At 36.8% G+C, this 16,273-nt stretch overlaps 1 protein-coding gene across 1 annotated transcript in view; it reads right to left on the bottom strand.

Annotated features, from left to right (window-relative positions):
• Positions 1–13,611, bottom strand: part of LOC147047847 (uncharacterized) — a 39,178-nt gene extending 25,567 nt beyond the window's left edge. Inside the window, exons 1-7 of the mRNA XM_085927034.1 lie at positions 13,462–13,611; positions 4,113–4,742; positions 2,163–2,207; positions 1,851–1,970; positions 1,177–1,215; positions 1,028–1,081; positions 907–960 (exon numbers count right to left, since the gene is read on the bottom strand). Of these exons, the coding sequence (XP_085783160.1) occupies positions 907–960; positions 1,028–1,081; positions 1,177–1,215; positions 1,851–1,970; positions 2,163–2,207; positions 4,113–4,742; positions 13,462–13,611 (1,092 nt within the window). The remainder of the gene's footprint in view (positions 1–906; positions 961–1,027; positions 1,082–1,176; positions 1,216–1,850; positions 1,971–2,162; positions 2,208–4,112; positions 4,743–13,461) is intronic.
• Between the last annotated feature and the right edge of the window lie 2,662 nt (positions 13,612–16,273).

The raw sequence follows: 16,273 nt of genomic DNA, 5'->3' as shown, positions 1-16,273 counted from the left end.
CCTTTTATGCAGAGGGTAGCATAATAGAGGGATTGGAATTTGTTTCTGTAGCGATATTTCACTTGACAATACTGTATTCAGCATACAGAAATATTCATGTTCATACACCGATACATTGTATTTGGATGAGATCCAGCAGATGGCACTGTTCGCCATTTTTTATAATTTACGTTTCTGTACAATATTCTATGCGGCATAATGTATTGGATTCACCTTACTGTTTAGCTTGTTTTACATATTACATGCCTAAAATCCGTCCGTCCGTCTGTCCAGCTATCAATTAATTCCGTGCCGTCCCGGGCAATTGTACCCAGGGCCACGACAACTGACATTGTATCATTTTAATGACAGGTTTTTGGCTCTCTAGATGGAGCTCTGTTCAACAAAGTACACTGACTTGCCATTTCTTGAACCCCTTTATAAAACAACACTGCTACCTAAAAGAGGATAAAAATAAAACTGGATCATGAATCAAATTTGAAGCGTCATTTTCACATCACTTCTGGTGTCTAGTACTGGATTCTGAGAAATGATAGATATTTGTCCATATCAACGACACAACTGAAACCAGGTTCACAAAATAAGACATTTGCAGTTATTTAGACTTCCTTTCTCATGATATGGATGACAACCATAGACATGGAAGTCTGCTACCTAGATAATGCTTTATTTCCACTGTGTGTTTCTAATGATCCCAAACTTCAATGTTTGGTCCAGTGCACTGTCTGGCAATCAGGTTGTGATTTCTCAAGATACAAAACACAAGCTTGTTTCCATTAGATCACACTAGACTTCCAGGAGACTTGTTTTTAATTACCTTTAATTGTGTTGCGCAATACTTAGCTTAAATGTTGTGTTCAACAACAGTTTTAACAATCTCAAATATCTTCAGCAATTTATGCTTACCATTTCTCCTGGCACCCCTGGTCGCCCACGTTCCCCAGGTTCGCCAGGGGCCCCCTGAGAGGAAAGATTAGAAAGAACATTCAAGCATGAGCCTTGATCATGGATAGTGCAAATTCCTAACCTGCATGCCAGTCTTGCCCATCTCTCCAGGTGGTCCTTCAGGACCGTCTTTAATCTGAAAGCTCACAATAAATCAACATTGTGAGTGAGGATAAAATAAAATCTGTTGTATGCCTTTTAATGTGTTATTAATCATCACTTCCTACTTACAGGCCAACCAGCACGGAGCATCTGGTAGAAACTGGTTTGCTACAATAATTAAACACAGACAAGATTCACAAAATGAGCAAACAACATTTCTTATTCATTCATCTATTACTGTAACTTTTCTGTAGTTCATTTGCTTACTTTGTCATTAAAAGGCCTCATGGGAGTTACTGCACATAAGTTCAAAGTTTGTAGAAGAAACCACAAACCACAAACAGATTCATTCTCTCATCTTTTCGTCTAATAAAGGGCTCTTCATCATTCCGACATATCTGGGGGTGCATTCCGCAACACTAGGCTGAAGTCATTGTTCAAAGAATAAGCAGACGAGCGCAGATGTTCTTGCACACACTGACTTCACGTTCTGTCTTTTTTTTTCAGTTTAATTCAAGGGAATTAAGCATGATACACATATTAAGATAATCTTGAAGATTTTGGGACTTACTATGGTCAACCTTGACCTAAAGTCTGCTTTGTTTTGATTATCATTTAAAAGAAAAATCATCCTGGCAACATTTAAAATGACAAAATCCTGCCATCATGACAAAACGTAGGTGAGATGGACTTCCGAATTAGAGAATGAACACATTGAGTTGAGTGTTTATATAATGTTCCCTCCAAGTGTTTAAGTGTACCCCTGCTTTAGCCAAAAGCGTTTCTATCAGCCAGGCGTGTACCTGGAAGGCAGCCCATTCCTCAGCAGTATTTCTCCACAGGTACAGGATTGGTAAACCTGGTGGTCCTGGAGGTCCACGGTCACCCTTATTTCCTGGACTCCCTTCAGGGCCGATTTTACCCTTTGAGAATCACAATTCAGTTCATGGAAATAGTGTAAAAGGCACATTCAGAGCTGAGGAGAGAAACATTACTATGAGTAAAAATATACATTGAACATTGATTTAATGGTGTGGGTGATCAGAATTGTGAGTGAAATGATTAAATGTGTCAACACAAAATAGCTAATTACGTCTAAAACAGGTTTTCCTCACCTTATCCCCTTTAAATCCAGGCCACCCAGGTTCTCCAACACAGCCCTAAAGTTGAAATAACAACGTGAATACTCAATAAACCGCAAAATTCATAAAATACAACTCCTACAATACACATTTTCTTGGATGCGTATAATTGGTTATATGTATAAAAGAAAAAAAAAAAGAAATCTGACGTGCACACACTTAATTGACACCACCACCTTGTCTCGGAAACCATCCAGCATCATGAAGTGCTTTCATATTTATTATTTCAATTTCAGTGAGGTCTATAAATTTTATTATTTTGAACAAGAATGACAAATTGGATACGGAATTATCTTTTTATAACTACATTGGAAACATCTTACGTATCGACCCATAAAATATATTGTTTTGTGGTCTAATAATTTTGTTAATGGCTAAATATTACAGTCACTGAATTATGTCTTAAGCTTTTCTCAATTTCAAGACATACATGTGCCCACACACATATATATATATATATATATATATATATATATATATATATATATATATATATATATATATATATATATAGATAGATAGATAGATAGATAGATAGATAGATAGATAGATAGATAGATAGATAGATAGATAGATAGATAGATAGATAGATAGATAGATAGATAGATAGATAGATAGATAGATAGATAGATAGATATACAGTACCTTACATATATGTCAACCCACCCTTTCTCCGTCCTACTTTTCCTCACGAGATTCACAGATGTGCTGGAGCCTATCCCAGCTGACTTTGGGCAAGAGTCAGGGAAATACCCTGACCCGGGTAATCAGCCAATCAATCACAGGGCAGTAGACAACATAGTCTTCAACAAAGTACTAGGAGGAAACCCATGCAGACACGGATAAAAGATGCAAACCTAACACAGGAAAACTAGAGCCCAGATTTGAACCCATGGCCTCAAAACTGAGACGGCTAAACATCTGCTCACCGTGCCGACATACTGTTCATAAATATCAAACTAAGCAGACTACAAATGGAATATTTTTATATCAAAATAAGCAGGCCAGAAACAGAATATTTTGAGGTATACGGTTGCAATAATGCTCGTGATGAATCTTGGTCATTTTAATTTAAAACTACTACAGAATTAGTTAGTCGTAACGTCAAGGTCTGGTTCACCTATATTAAATGACACCATCACAGACTCTTCTAGCGGGTAAAGAAATAAATAAATACTGATCCTGCATTTAGATCAGAGACGTGTTTCAACATGTTTGTGTGGTGTAACATCCGCTATAATCAAGCTCAGATGGTGGCTAATAGAAAACATTTCTTGTCAACTGCAAAGCCAAACATCCTCGGCTCAAAGGTTTATCATTCAATTTCGCCATTGAGTGATATGTACTATAAGCAAATTTATCAATATGACAGGCTCAGTCAACATGTATACAGGTATCTTTAAAACATATCTTCATCACGCTGGAGCAATGGTGTCAAACTGTGGGCGGTGGGCCAGATTTGGCTCATAGTGTAATTATATTTGGCCCACGAAGACAAATTGTGCATTGACTATGTGTCAATACTCAAATTGCGAATTTTCTTTACTTTTACAAAATAGAGATGTTGCTAAGAATTGATATTACCATTGATCTTTTTTAAAAATTGAAAAGTTTACATTAGTTTCAGATTCCAAAATGAGTTATTTAGCAGTTTGTTGTGTAGCCTGTACCTGTACTGTATATAATATGAGACATTTATTTTTGTTGACAGTCATAATGGCCCTCAAAAGGAAACTATCACTACGGTGCGGCCCGTGACAAAAATCAGTTCCCTGCGCTTGAGTTAAGAAAATAAAGTCCGATCACACACAACCATTTCCGGTTTTACCCTACGAAACCAATATTAACCGATCTACAATTATGGCTTTTCGAGGCTCATCCAAGAATCCAAGGCATTATTATTACAAGTTGAGTAACACTTACCTCTTGTCCAGGAGGGCCCATCCTGCCTGGTGCTCCAGGTTTGAGACGATACAGATTGCCATCTGAACCCAAGATCAGGTCTCCGTCTTTAGATACAATGGTTATGGTTCCAGATTTGCTCTTATTTGGAAGTTTAACTTGTAGTTTAGCTGGATGGTGAGTGTATGTAATGTTTTGTGTGTAGCTGGTCAATTTATCAATGTCTTCCCTTTGTCCAGTCGAGTCAAAACGTGGTCTGGGATCTAAGAGAAGCTTAGGAGGAGCAGTAAATGCCACAACAGGGTCTTTGCGAGGATTTCTATTGTCAAGATTAATGATGTCATTGCTTGGTTTTCCTGGGAACGATGATGACGTTCTCCCACCAGGGTCAACCTTTTCATTTGAAGTGATATTGTCCTCAAAATGCTTTGAGGCCACTCCAGGCTTCCTGTTTTGTTTTCCCTTGAGTCTACTTTTGAAAGGCTTCCACTGAGGGTTGATTTGCCCGCCAATTTGCGAAGCCAGATCTAATAATTCAGTGTCTTCATCCACAACAAGGACCTCTCGTTGTCCTACAGCACCTTTACGATTTGTTCCTGAAGGCAGAGTCCCATCTCCTCGAGAAGCGCCTCGTCGCCACATCGCATTTTGCTAAGAGATACAGAAGAGAAAGCAAGCGTTGATCGTAAGATACATGCAGGAGAAACAGAATTAATGCATTAATCAAAATTCAATTACGAATATTACATTCCACAATTACAAAATTCGGCAAAATCATAAAAACGATTTATTAATATGCATTAATATCAATGCACTGCGTGTTTATATAAGGAAATCATACTTGAATATGCACATATGCCCAATTTTAAAGTAAGTATACTTTTAACAAGTTTGTTAAAACAATTTTTGTTTTTGTCATGATGTGATATTAAATGCATTTTGATGCTATCAGATAATAATTTAGAGTTATAAAAAAAATATCCAAAAATGAATTTAGTCACACTTTTAGTCATCAATGAGAAATTTAGCTTCACAGCTTCATTGCATTTCTGTCTTTATAGGCCAATGAGAGTTTTGATGATAGTCTTGTAATCCAAGATGTTTCTTTTCTTTGGACCTGGTTTATAAATTATCGCTATAGAATTCATAATAACCCTGTCTTAATACCTCTACACAGATATTTGCTTCATTATTGTTGGATCACTTTTTCTCCTCTCGGGAACACAAATTTATGTTGGCTCAAGGCGCATCTTTTCTTTCAATCTATTTTATTGTGTTGAAATATTTTACTTATAAATGTTATCTGTACTTCCCAGTGGTATTCTTATTTCTGTATTCATTGCTTTGTAATAATATGGTATATTCCAACCCCTTGTAGCACCATACAAATCTTCAAACTCTGCATGAAGTTTCTTTATCCATCAGGTTGAGTCGCAATTCACCACATTTAATGTTGTTAATTTTCAACCAGAAACATTTACATAGTCAGTGCCTCTTAAATCACCAATTAAAAAAAATCACACTGTGATTCAAGTGCAGCTTTTGCACAACAATGTATGAGGTTATACAAGAATGCGGCATTGGGAGAAGAAATGTTCATGCAGGCAAATCTCAATAGCAAATTTTGACCTGAAAATAGTGAAGAGAACATACAAGACCCAACGCTATATACTATAATGATATCGGAATCTTTTTTAATGCCAGGATGTTTTATTCACACTTGTGCATTGTGTCCAAAAATTCTATTGCCCTTAATTCAGAAAGTGAACTATCCTGCAGAACTTTTCTGCATCACACAGAGGACAATAACGGTAAAAACAAGAGCCACTATTGTAGTGTGTTCTATTTTGTTGGAAGTAATTTCTGGACTATAAACCGCACCAGAATATAAACCGCATCCACTAGAATTCTGGGAAAGTCCTGTTTTGTTCAAGATGCACTGGACTAGCCGCAGGTGTTTTATTGTTTAATTTCCAAATGTAAGAGAATATGCACAAATTATACATTATAATCAAAATCATGAAAAGTCCATAGATAAGACGCACAAACCTACACTCAACTTGCTGCAGGCCTGGTAAAACCAAAGAATAGCGGTCTGACAAAATCCTTGTGCTCAAGGATGTTGTTTAGTGTCCCTTATAATAGACATAAAAAAGGCAGATTTTTGTCAGCTTACGAGCTGACAAAAACTATATAATAATAATGATAATAATATATTTTCATATTTCTCCCAATAGAGCATCGAGATGCTAGATATTTAGGATGCTCTCTTCCATCTTTCCAAACGTTATGGGTCTGGTTTAAGATAAAGATAAACATGTGGCGAATTCTGTTAGCTCATAATGGTTTGAGAAGGGAAGCACATATGGAAAGTACAACAGCCACAGGAGACAAAAGTGTGGCAGGAGCTCACCCTGAGAGGTTCTAGGGAAGAACATACGCAACATACTATGGAGAACATACAGTAGTAGCTCATACAACCCCATCATATTACTCCTGACCCATTGCATGCTGCCAGAACATTTACAACAAATTCACTTTGAAGGCCAGGTGGGACAAAAACGTACAGGGGATCATTTAAAGAAAGTGAAGAAAGAACAGCTGCAACGGTGAGTCAAATTCAATGTTAAGGTGGGAGCTGTGTCAGCAAAAACTAGGATGATTTATTGATGGCTTGGAATGTTTTTTTAATTTTTTTTATTTCCTTGACGACAGAAGCTGTTTTGATAAAGCACTATAGTAACTGCGATAACACACAACAAATACATAACAACAAATCAAAAAATATTTAGAGCTATAAATATATTAAAATTGTGGAAATTATTATTCTAGCGATTCATCAAAAAAATGAATTTTGCATAAAAGTCTATTTCAAAACCTCTTTTTGTTTATGAACTAATTACTGCGGTATATTTGGTTTTGTTAAGTGATAAAAAAAATAAAAATAAACCAGACCACACGAAAGGAATTAATGTTGTACTCACTAAACCTTTTGAAACTGGTTGTTACCGATGCAGTGGATTGTTTTCCAGCGAAAAAGCAGATGTTTGAAAATATACTGTATGAAGGACTACATAAATGAATGAATAATTACCATTGAGAGGTTGACATTAGAGAATTTGGACAATTTTAAATAAATATGAATAAAGTTGAGTCTAAGTCTAGTAAAAGTACTATAAAAGGGAGGGAACTGTTTACTAAGAAAACAAATACTGCACAATCAGTTATTGAACCCTGATGCATGCTCACACAATAATTACTACAAGAATAACTAACTGAAAGAAAACAACTTCATGTGGCGTAAGTCGGTAGGGCAATGTGAGGCGAATGAAGGGCAGAGGCAGCCAAGAGGCCTGACAAGGTACCCCAAGAGAAAACAAAGCCCCTTTCATGCTTTCTTATCCTGATCCACAAAGTCAGGCAAACTGGGCTGCTTGTCAAACTGACACTGGATCACCCTTAGCTTATCTTCTTCCAGTCTGTAAGACTATCCTATAGGTTTTCAAGAAAGGAAGGCTTCAAATATACCTTATGAGGTCAGTCTAGTGCAAAGTGTGGTCTAATTGTGCACATAGTGTGGCTTTTTCTTTCTTTGGTATTTTCATAGACGCAATCAGATAGAAATGGGTTTTTGCTCCAACGTCCCGACCAATTGTAGCTCCTCTCATTCCCTTACAGCAGGTGAGGCGCAGTCTATGTAAATAGAAGAACCAGAACAGATTTGCTTGCTGGAGTCCATGCAGGAGATCAGCACATATAAAGTATGTTTATAAGGAAGTGCAAGATCTCCACTTGCGGATGATTTAAAGTTGGCCGCTGTAAAATGAAGACTCGAGACATATCTGCACCTTCGACTGGATTCCCCAAACACCCACCGGTTGTGCCGTGGTGAGGAGCGGGACTTGATAATGATGTGATATGATAATGAGAATAATTATGCTGAATTTGAAAAGCCTACAAAATGATTACAGATTCGCAACATATCACAAACTGCATATATGTTTAAAAAAAAGGTCTATGGAGACCTCCAGTTCAATTACACCAAATCTCTTTTGTTTTTGCTCTTGCCGAGCTAACAATCAGACCTAAAATGCAAAATGCTCTCAAATGCGGTGGTCTCCACCTCATTTACTACACTTGTTGCCAACAGTGCACGCAATCTGTGAGTAGATGGACAATTTGGCATCTGCATTTGGGAATCTCAGTAAAATATCAAAGTCTTATAAGATCATGCACAACATGACCACCAGCCGTGCATTCAATCTGTTAGTGAACATGCAATTTAGGCCCCTCTCTATGAGATGTGGGATCTAAGTCAGTACCTTTTCTGACCAGGTTAAAAGATAGAATTCCTTTGAGAATGACATAAATCGTGTTGTATAACAAAATATTTTCATGCATAATCACAGCATGAGATCACACACTGAGTTTGGTAGGTGAAAGTACTTCAACATGTAGCGACACATAGCGACTCCACATAATGGCTAGCTCATGTTCAACTGAGTGACTATGAAAGCATACACACAAATATTAATCACAACTTCAATAAAAAAAAAAAAAAACATGTTTGGGCTTGCGTTGCAAAAGTTGTATTAAAGTTTGGACCATGAAATCATTTAAAGGTGCAATTATCACACTTAGGGGCAATTTGGAGTGCTCAATCATTCTACCAAGCGTATTTTTGGGATATGGGAGGAAACCTGAGTGCCCGGAAAAAACCCACGTGGGCACAGGGAGAACATGCAAACTCCACAGAGGGAGGGCCGGAGGTGGAATCGAACCTGCACCTTCCTAACTGTGAGATGGATGTCCTAACCAGTGCTGCACAGTGCCACCCTCGTGTTCCCTTGTGTTAAATCATTTGCTTTGTATTGGGAGTTCAACTATTTGATGTAACCTTTTTTTGCCAATTGTCTGACATGTTACAAACCAAATCGGTAAGCAAATCATTAATTCATGTTTGCGCATTTTTGCAGTCAATTTGAGATGTCATGGTTTTTAAAAAAAAAAAATGTACTTGTTTTTTTAGCCAATTCAGCAATTAATCAACAAAACAATCAACCGATTAATCGATCTTACAATAATTGTTAGTTGCAAGCCTAGTGATTATTTCATATTTGACAAGACCACAGTATTTTTGTTCACTTTACCATCAATCAAAGTCACCAGTTTAATTTTCACAAACTTCAAACCCAAGTCCAATTTTGCAAATACCATATTTTCCGGACTATAATCCCGGCGGTTTGTAGTCCAATGTGATTTATCTATGAATTTTGATGATTTTTATATTATATGATTTTTGCATACCCTCTTATACATGGAAATTAAACATTAACATATAGTCCATACATATACATATATAAATATATATATAAAAATATATAAAATATAGTTTATAGTCCAGTGCGTCTTATATATCAACGAAACAGGATTGGGAATGCATTTACCGTATTTTCCGTACAATAAAGCATTTTGGTTTAAAAGGGCACAGACTCAATTGCAGGGTCTATTATATTACACATTGGGCACACCGCATTATAGGGCACATGTATGCCATGACTTACGGTAAACAAAAACTGTCATGGGAGCAAGACAGTGATTTTGGTTGTACTTTATGCTACTATTTAACCATGCACTCTACTCTACTGTTATTAATCGGTATTCATACGCAAATACATCCAAGTCATCATCTTCTATATCTGAATTAAACAGTTGGGCAAATTCGCCATTAAACATGCCAACTACCCTCTCGTCATTGTCTCATGGTTGTCACATTGCTCCTTAGCAATGATTCCGGCTTTCCAGAAAGCCTTGTAAGCATGTCTTTGTTGATGCCATTTTAGTGGGTCCTAATGCTGTTTGCTTTGCACATTTGTCAATGGCGGCGGAGGTACGCAATCTACATATTACGTACAGTCCTCTGATTGGTTTTTACTACGTTCAACATAATATTCTCTGATTGGTCAATTGGGTCTATATATTACGTGGCGGTAGAAAAAGATGGCTTCAGAGCAACTTATTACAGGGCACTTGCATGTGATCATACATTGCAGGATCATCATTACACAGCGTCTGTGCAAATCTCAACAGGCCTTCAGAATGAGGGCAGATGTTGGCAGGCTACACCTAGACTGCATTAATGGTTATCACTGTACCCTCTGTCAGCCTGCTTAGGAGCCTGTCTGGATAGAGCTGACAGATCGACTCTTATGAGCGTTCTAGGTCATGAGAACTTGATGGCGGCCCCATTGAATGGCAAAGTGCTGTAGGCAAGAACGCTAACAACGCACGCGCATGCACAGTGATACACAAACACACACTTGCAAGTACAATGAAAACTTGCTCCTACAAAGGCCTAATCAAATGGCAAGGTCCGTAAATCTAGCCAAGACACAGGTATGCAAACATTTTCAGACTGGCTCGGTCTTGCAAAGCAGCAGTTGGCTGATCTGAATAATGAGAGCAAAGGCCTGATGATTAAGGACAGTGTTTATTGGGCCATTTTAAATTGGTAAAAACACAGGACTCAATACAAATATTCCCAAAATAGTATGGCTTCAGGAAAAAATGAGGATCTCTCATCTTAATTCACTCACAATAAGAGTTAATTTGTGTGAAAACTAACGTTTTAATTGAATACAAAACTATTACACTTGCAGTAATCCATGCTCTACAGCGCTCTTGTCAAACTCAAGGCCTGGGGCCCAGATCTGGCTCGCGGCATCGTTTTATGTAGCCCTTATAAGGAAATCATGTCCTTCATGACCCTCGCTATAATCTTTTAAAAAATTATTGTCATGTGCAATGAGTAACTGAGATTTACTACTAACTTGGACAATTACCAGCGGTAAGGGATGCCGTCAAGCTGAAGAAGGAGTCCTATAGGGCCGTTTTGGCCTGCGGGACTCCGGAGGCAGCTGACAGGTACGAGATGGCCAAGCGGAACAAATTGAAGACACTGCTATCATTGCCAACTGATTTGAAAACAAGAATTTTTTGTGTAATATATGACAATTTGATGAGATGATTCCACATTTATTTGATTTCATCGTTATAACAGCCCTTTTAGGGAAGCCGCATGTATAAATTGGCTCTGGACAAAACTAAGTTTGACACCCCTGCTCTACAGTATTCTGTATTCTGCGCTTCATTGTTCTTCCAAGCACTACACATTGCTGGTATATATCAATAAACAAATGTAATTAATAAATCATAAATATCTTGTGGTATTCCAGATAATCGCTCAGAGCATCCTGGTAAGGAACCAGTGATTTCTAAAAATAAAAAATACTTAAAAATTTGATGAAGTGTTAGGAATACAGTCAGATGAATCAAAACTAAATTTGTTCATTGTTAAAAAGCATCCCGTTTCCAGAATACTTTGACCAGAAACTTAACTACATCCATGCACAAACGTTTGCGTGTGACTTCTGTTGTGACTTTGCTAAGCCTGGCATTAATGCTGTCATGTTTTTTTTTTTTTTTCTTATTTTACTCTGCAGGACCACCCATGTTACAAATCCCACTGTTAGTTGGGATCAAAGTGTGAAGCCAAATCCTCAGTGGTGGTCTGGGAATATAAGATTCTGAAGCATGCATGCCTGAGAGGTGCAGGGAACCTCAAAAGACATTGAAATATTTGTATACATAAGTTTAGTTAGCTTCCACCTCAGGCCAATAGCCTTATACAAAGACAAAGCCAAACAGTAGCAACTGACTGCAGATCACTAAGCTTCAATACAGATGATGTCATACCAGTAACTGTGTCTACATTTCAATGGTATCCTTATATTCTCCACTAAAGGAACACAATACTCCCCAAAAGAAGGCCACAATTTGCTTTGTTGTTTATGATTCCTTTTGACACTTTGGCCTGTAGTTCCATAAACAGCGGGAAATTATGATGATTTGAAATGATTTGTACAACCTTTTTTAAATTTAAAGATGTTTACGTTAGAAGAAGGCATGTGTTAACATGCAGAAGAAACAATATTATCCACAGACAATACGTTTATTAGGTTGTATCACTTACAAAATTACTAGTAATGGAATACAAGCATTGTTCTGCTTTTACAAGGAGCATGACGCTCACCTTAATTGACAATTCCTACTAAACAATGTTAAAAAAATCATTGTGTGCTATGTTGTTTGATTGCATGGCATCACACTGGTTGGTGGTGGTACTGCAGGATTAAAAAAATAAAATAAAATAAAATACTACTGTGATATTAGGACTACAGTTAAAGTCAGCCATAAAAAAATATGCCCGCTTAGCTTTATTTGCCTAATAACATGCGATATTTGCAAAAAGAAAGTCTTTAAAAACATTGAATTATCTGAAACAAAAATTAAAAAAAATAAATAAATACAACAATGCAATGTGCTCCCGAGCTCATGTGTGATGGGAGACCTTGTTGTAAACTACTTGTAACTTTTTTTTTTTTTTTTATCAAACTATTACTTCAATAAAAGTGTTGAAACAATCACAACCACTTTGCTCATTTTGTAAATGAATTTCTTCTTGATAGATTACGTGACGTTTACATTGATCTTCACATGTCACATGGCTGAAAAAGAAGTGTTCAGATTAATGTAGTGAAATAGAAACGGCAGATCGGAATAGATCGCATGACATCTAAACAGAATTTTCATTCCGTTTGGTTGGTCTGCTTCATTTGAGTCTGAAAACAAGGCTTCATGTAAACCATCACTGGCAGGGTGATATTTAGTAGGATGTGACCTCAGTTTCCTTAGTCTATTGTAATTTCATTGGTCAGCCTATTGGTTAAAGTAATGGCAGCAGAAAGCTCATTAGTAAAAAATATATATAAATTAACAGGGTCACTTGAGGCCACGGGGTTCGAAACATGGGGATAAAAGTAGTTGCTTCTTTTCAGAAAATGAAGGTCCTAATGTTTCTAATAATTTGACTCTTGAGTAGCTATAGTTGCACAATGGAATAGTACGGCAGCTAATATTCCATACAGATTTTGAGCTTGATGAGACATTAGGAAAAAAAATTAAATTAGAATGGAGGCTCAAATATTTTGAGTACAGCCTTGTTAAGCAATTAGTATGCCGTATAAAAATGTTCTGTGCCTAATTGACTAATCTCAAAATGCATTTATTAGCCTAAAAGAAAAAACTTGCTCAATGTGCATCAAATTTGTTTGAAATGTAAAAAAAAGCAAATAAAAGACAGTTTTAACAATGTAATTACTCAGGTTCAATTTTACTTTGTTAGTAAACACTAGAATTGCACATACTAAATCCGGAGAACATTCAGAACAGTTTATCTCCTATTATCTCAGTTAAGAGCATCCAAAAAAGGTTTTCACCATCAGAATGCAATCAACTATAAATGCAGTACCTTTTGATTTTGTTGTCTATGACTCTGCGCATACTGCACATCTAAATCCAACAGCAAGCATCCAAGCAACAGGCACCATCCAAGAGGAAAGAACATGACTGTAGAGGAGACACTGCCGATCTGTTTGCACTTCAGCTGTGTTTCATTCATAGGCACATGCAAACCTCAGCAAAAGAGGTTGATCCAGTGCTCAGCTACACACCCACACAGGGTGCACACCCCTCTTCACTGGTATACCTTTCATACATAATCTGCATTGAAAAAATATATATTCACAAGGGTGGATATTTTATGTAACTGAACAGATTTTTATGCAGTTCCAATATTTTTCACTGGATTTTTTTTAAGAACAGAAACCCACTTGAAAGAAATATCAATACACAAAAAAAAAAAAACCCAACGTTATAATTAAATTATCTGAAAGGATTTTAAGAACCTCTGGGAAAACTGGAATTGAAACTCACATCTGTAACAATTTAAAATTCATTAAAAACCTAAAAGAGTGAATAACAGCTTGCATTTTGTTATAATTACTCAACATTGTAATCAAGCAACCACACTACCAAGATTTATTGGTGTCATGAAAAAATAAGACTAAATACATTATGAGACTTTTCAACAAACAATAAAAAAGAAAGTAAGCCAATGATGAGATAATGTGGGGTTCTCCTTACTCGCTGGGATTCGATTACAAGCAGCTTGCGCACAAGCAAAAGCATGAACAATCTCTGAGGACAGATAAGGAGAGAGGGATTTCATGATATCCAGATTCCAAGGATAAACCACATTAGAGGTAAATATCGCTTTGCATTCTCGAATTACATCTTCATTGACCAAACTGGCTCCAAAAGAAGAGAACCTCCAACGATAAAGTGAACTGGTAAATGGCAAGTATCACTTCAAGTGTAGTAAAAGTGGTGTCCAAGTAGGAATAAAAGGTCAATGAGCCAGAGCTGTTGATTCAGGGTGAAAAGCTCATCCATGCATTTTTTTTGGCAGAGGCAAAGCAGACAAGCAAGACAAATGAGTGCTCTCCGTTGAGTTCTCTACACCTTCCCAGCGCAACATCTTCCTTAAGCTCTCCATTAAATGACTTCCAGAGCTGTCTGGCACCAGCAATAAAAGTCCTCGTTTATGTTTTCAAGGCAGATGCAGCCTGCAGTGAGGTGATGTCTGTCCTTATGGATTGCAAGTTGTTGATGTAGCAGAATGTGGATGTTCACATACTTCATGCCAAAAGCTCTTGAATTAGTACCACTGGAATCATTTTGATGGTACACTGACTAGTAATGAGGTAAAATTCTACAATTGCCATGGTGTCCAACTTCTATAACAGCGGTTAACATTTTATTATTGCGCCTTAACATTGTGGCCAACTTTTATAGTAGAGAAGAACAATAAATAAAATATACTCTTTAAAATCTTCTTGGGAAATATATGTTCTATATGACCAATTGTAACTACAATACACAAGCATAGCTGTTCAATGTGTCAATGTGCCGAAGGACTTGTGCCACCTGATCATTTACTGGATTCTTAAAATGGTGCAAAAACTAGTTCATGAGCAGATGTTTATAATCTAAAAAAGTGGTATGTTGGTTGTTAGGGTTGATAGATTAGTTTGAACATCTCAAACATTGGTCCCATCGGAAAGAGACACGCCTGTAGTTTTTTCCCAACTGTCCATGATCCATCTACAATGTGTCCCGAGCCAATAGTTGAATAATGATTCTGTCAAGTCCTCTCATTTTCTACAAAGTGGCTCTCAGCATGTTACTACGTGCTAAAATCATGCGATTTTTTTTTTCAAATGGTCATGCTGTAACAAATTTTCTTCAGGAATTCACTACTAAGCAAGTTTTTGATGAGTCACACATAAGGCATTACAGTAGCAGAGTTTTTAACATGTCTTGCCTCACAATTGAATTGACAGTGGGACTCAATCAGTTATGCTCAATGACACAAACTATTCTGTTTTTAAATTGATCTATTCCTCCAGAAATGCTTCCTTGTTTTCCCATTATCCAGGCTCTAGCTTCTGTCAACAAACAACTTCTTGTCCTAACTCGATCATTCGAGCGCTTTGTGTGTGTAATTATTTCACAATGGACGTAGTTAGTTTCGGGGGAAGTCAAGAGTTACTTCTGAATGGATGGCAACGGGCTCCACAAAGAAAAGCCTGACAGTGTACTGAACATTCATAAGAGAACATAAACTTGACATTTTGAGGCTCTTGATATAATCCATGCGTCCGCTTTGTAATATTTAACAAATGTTTCTTTCAAGGAATTATGGTGGTTTCTAACAATAGCTGTCTGACTATAGCTCCAGAATGTAAGAATTCCTTTCATTTTTTTTTTTTAAGACACTGTAGTTCATCTGTGCCTCTAGACCAGAACTGGAAACAATATGACCAAATCAGTCCTCTCTACGTCTTCATGAATTCAAAATAGAATGGAAAGTAATCATAGTCATTTTATGTTACAAGCGTATCTTTCATTTTGAAAGTATTTTTTCCGAAAGTTGTTTTGTGTAATTTGGCAGAAAAAAAAGCAGACTACTATTTAGTTAGAGAAATAATTAATTCCATGTTAATTTTAAACCACTACATGACAAGTGACACTGTCTCTTGCATTTTTGGAAAATTGTTGGAAATTGACCATGTTGACAAAAGAGCTGCAAATAAAAACTTGGAACTTGTAATTCTCGTCAGGTTATTGGAGTACATGTGCACATCTGTATTATAATTGATTTTTAATATTCTATAAAGCAAATATTTGGGTTGAGAGTGAAACTACAGGCAAAGCTTATT

This window comes from Syngnathus leptorhynchus, chromosome 12 (genome assembly GCF_054491065.1).
Source record: "Syngnathus leptorhynchus isolate UIUO chromosome 12, UIUO_Slep, whole genome shotgun sequence".
Taxonomy (NCBI): domain Eukaryota; kingdom Metazoa; phylum Chordata; class Actinopteri; order Syngnathiformes; family Syngnathidae; genus Syngnathus; species Syngnathus leptorhynchus.
Note: the sequence above shows the minus strand (reverse complement) of the source record. Positions and strands in the feature narration are given on the sequence as shown.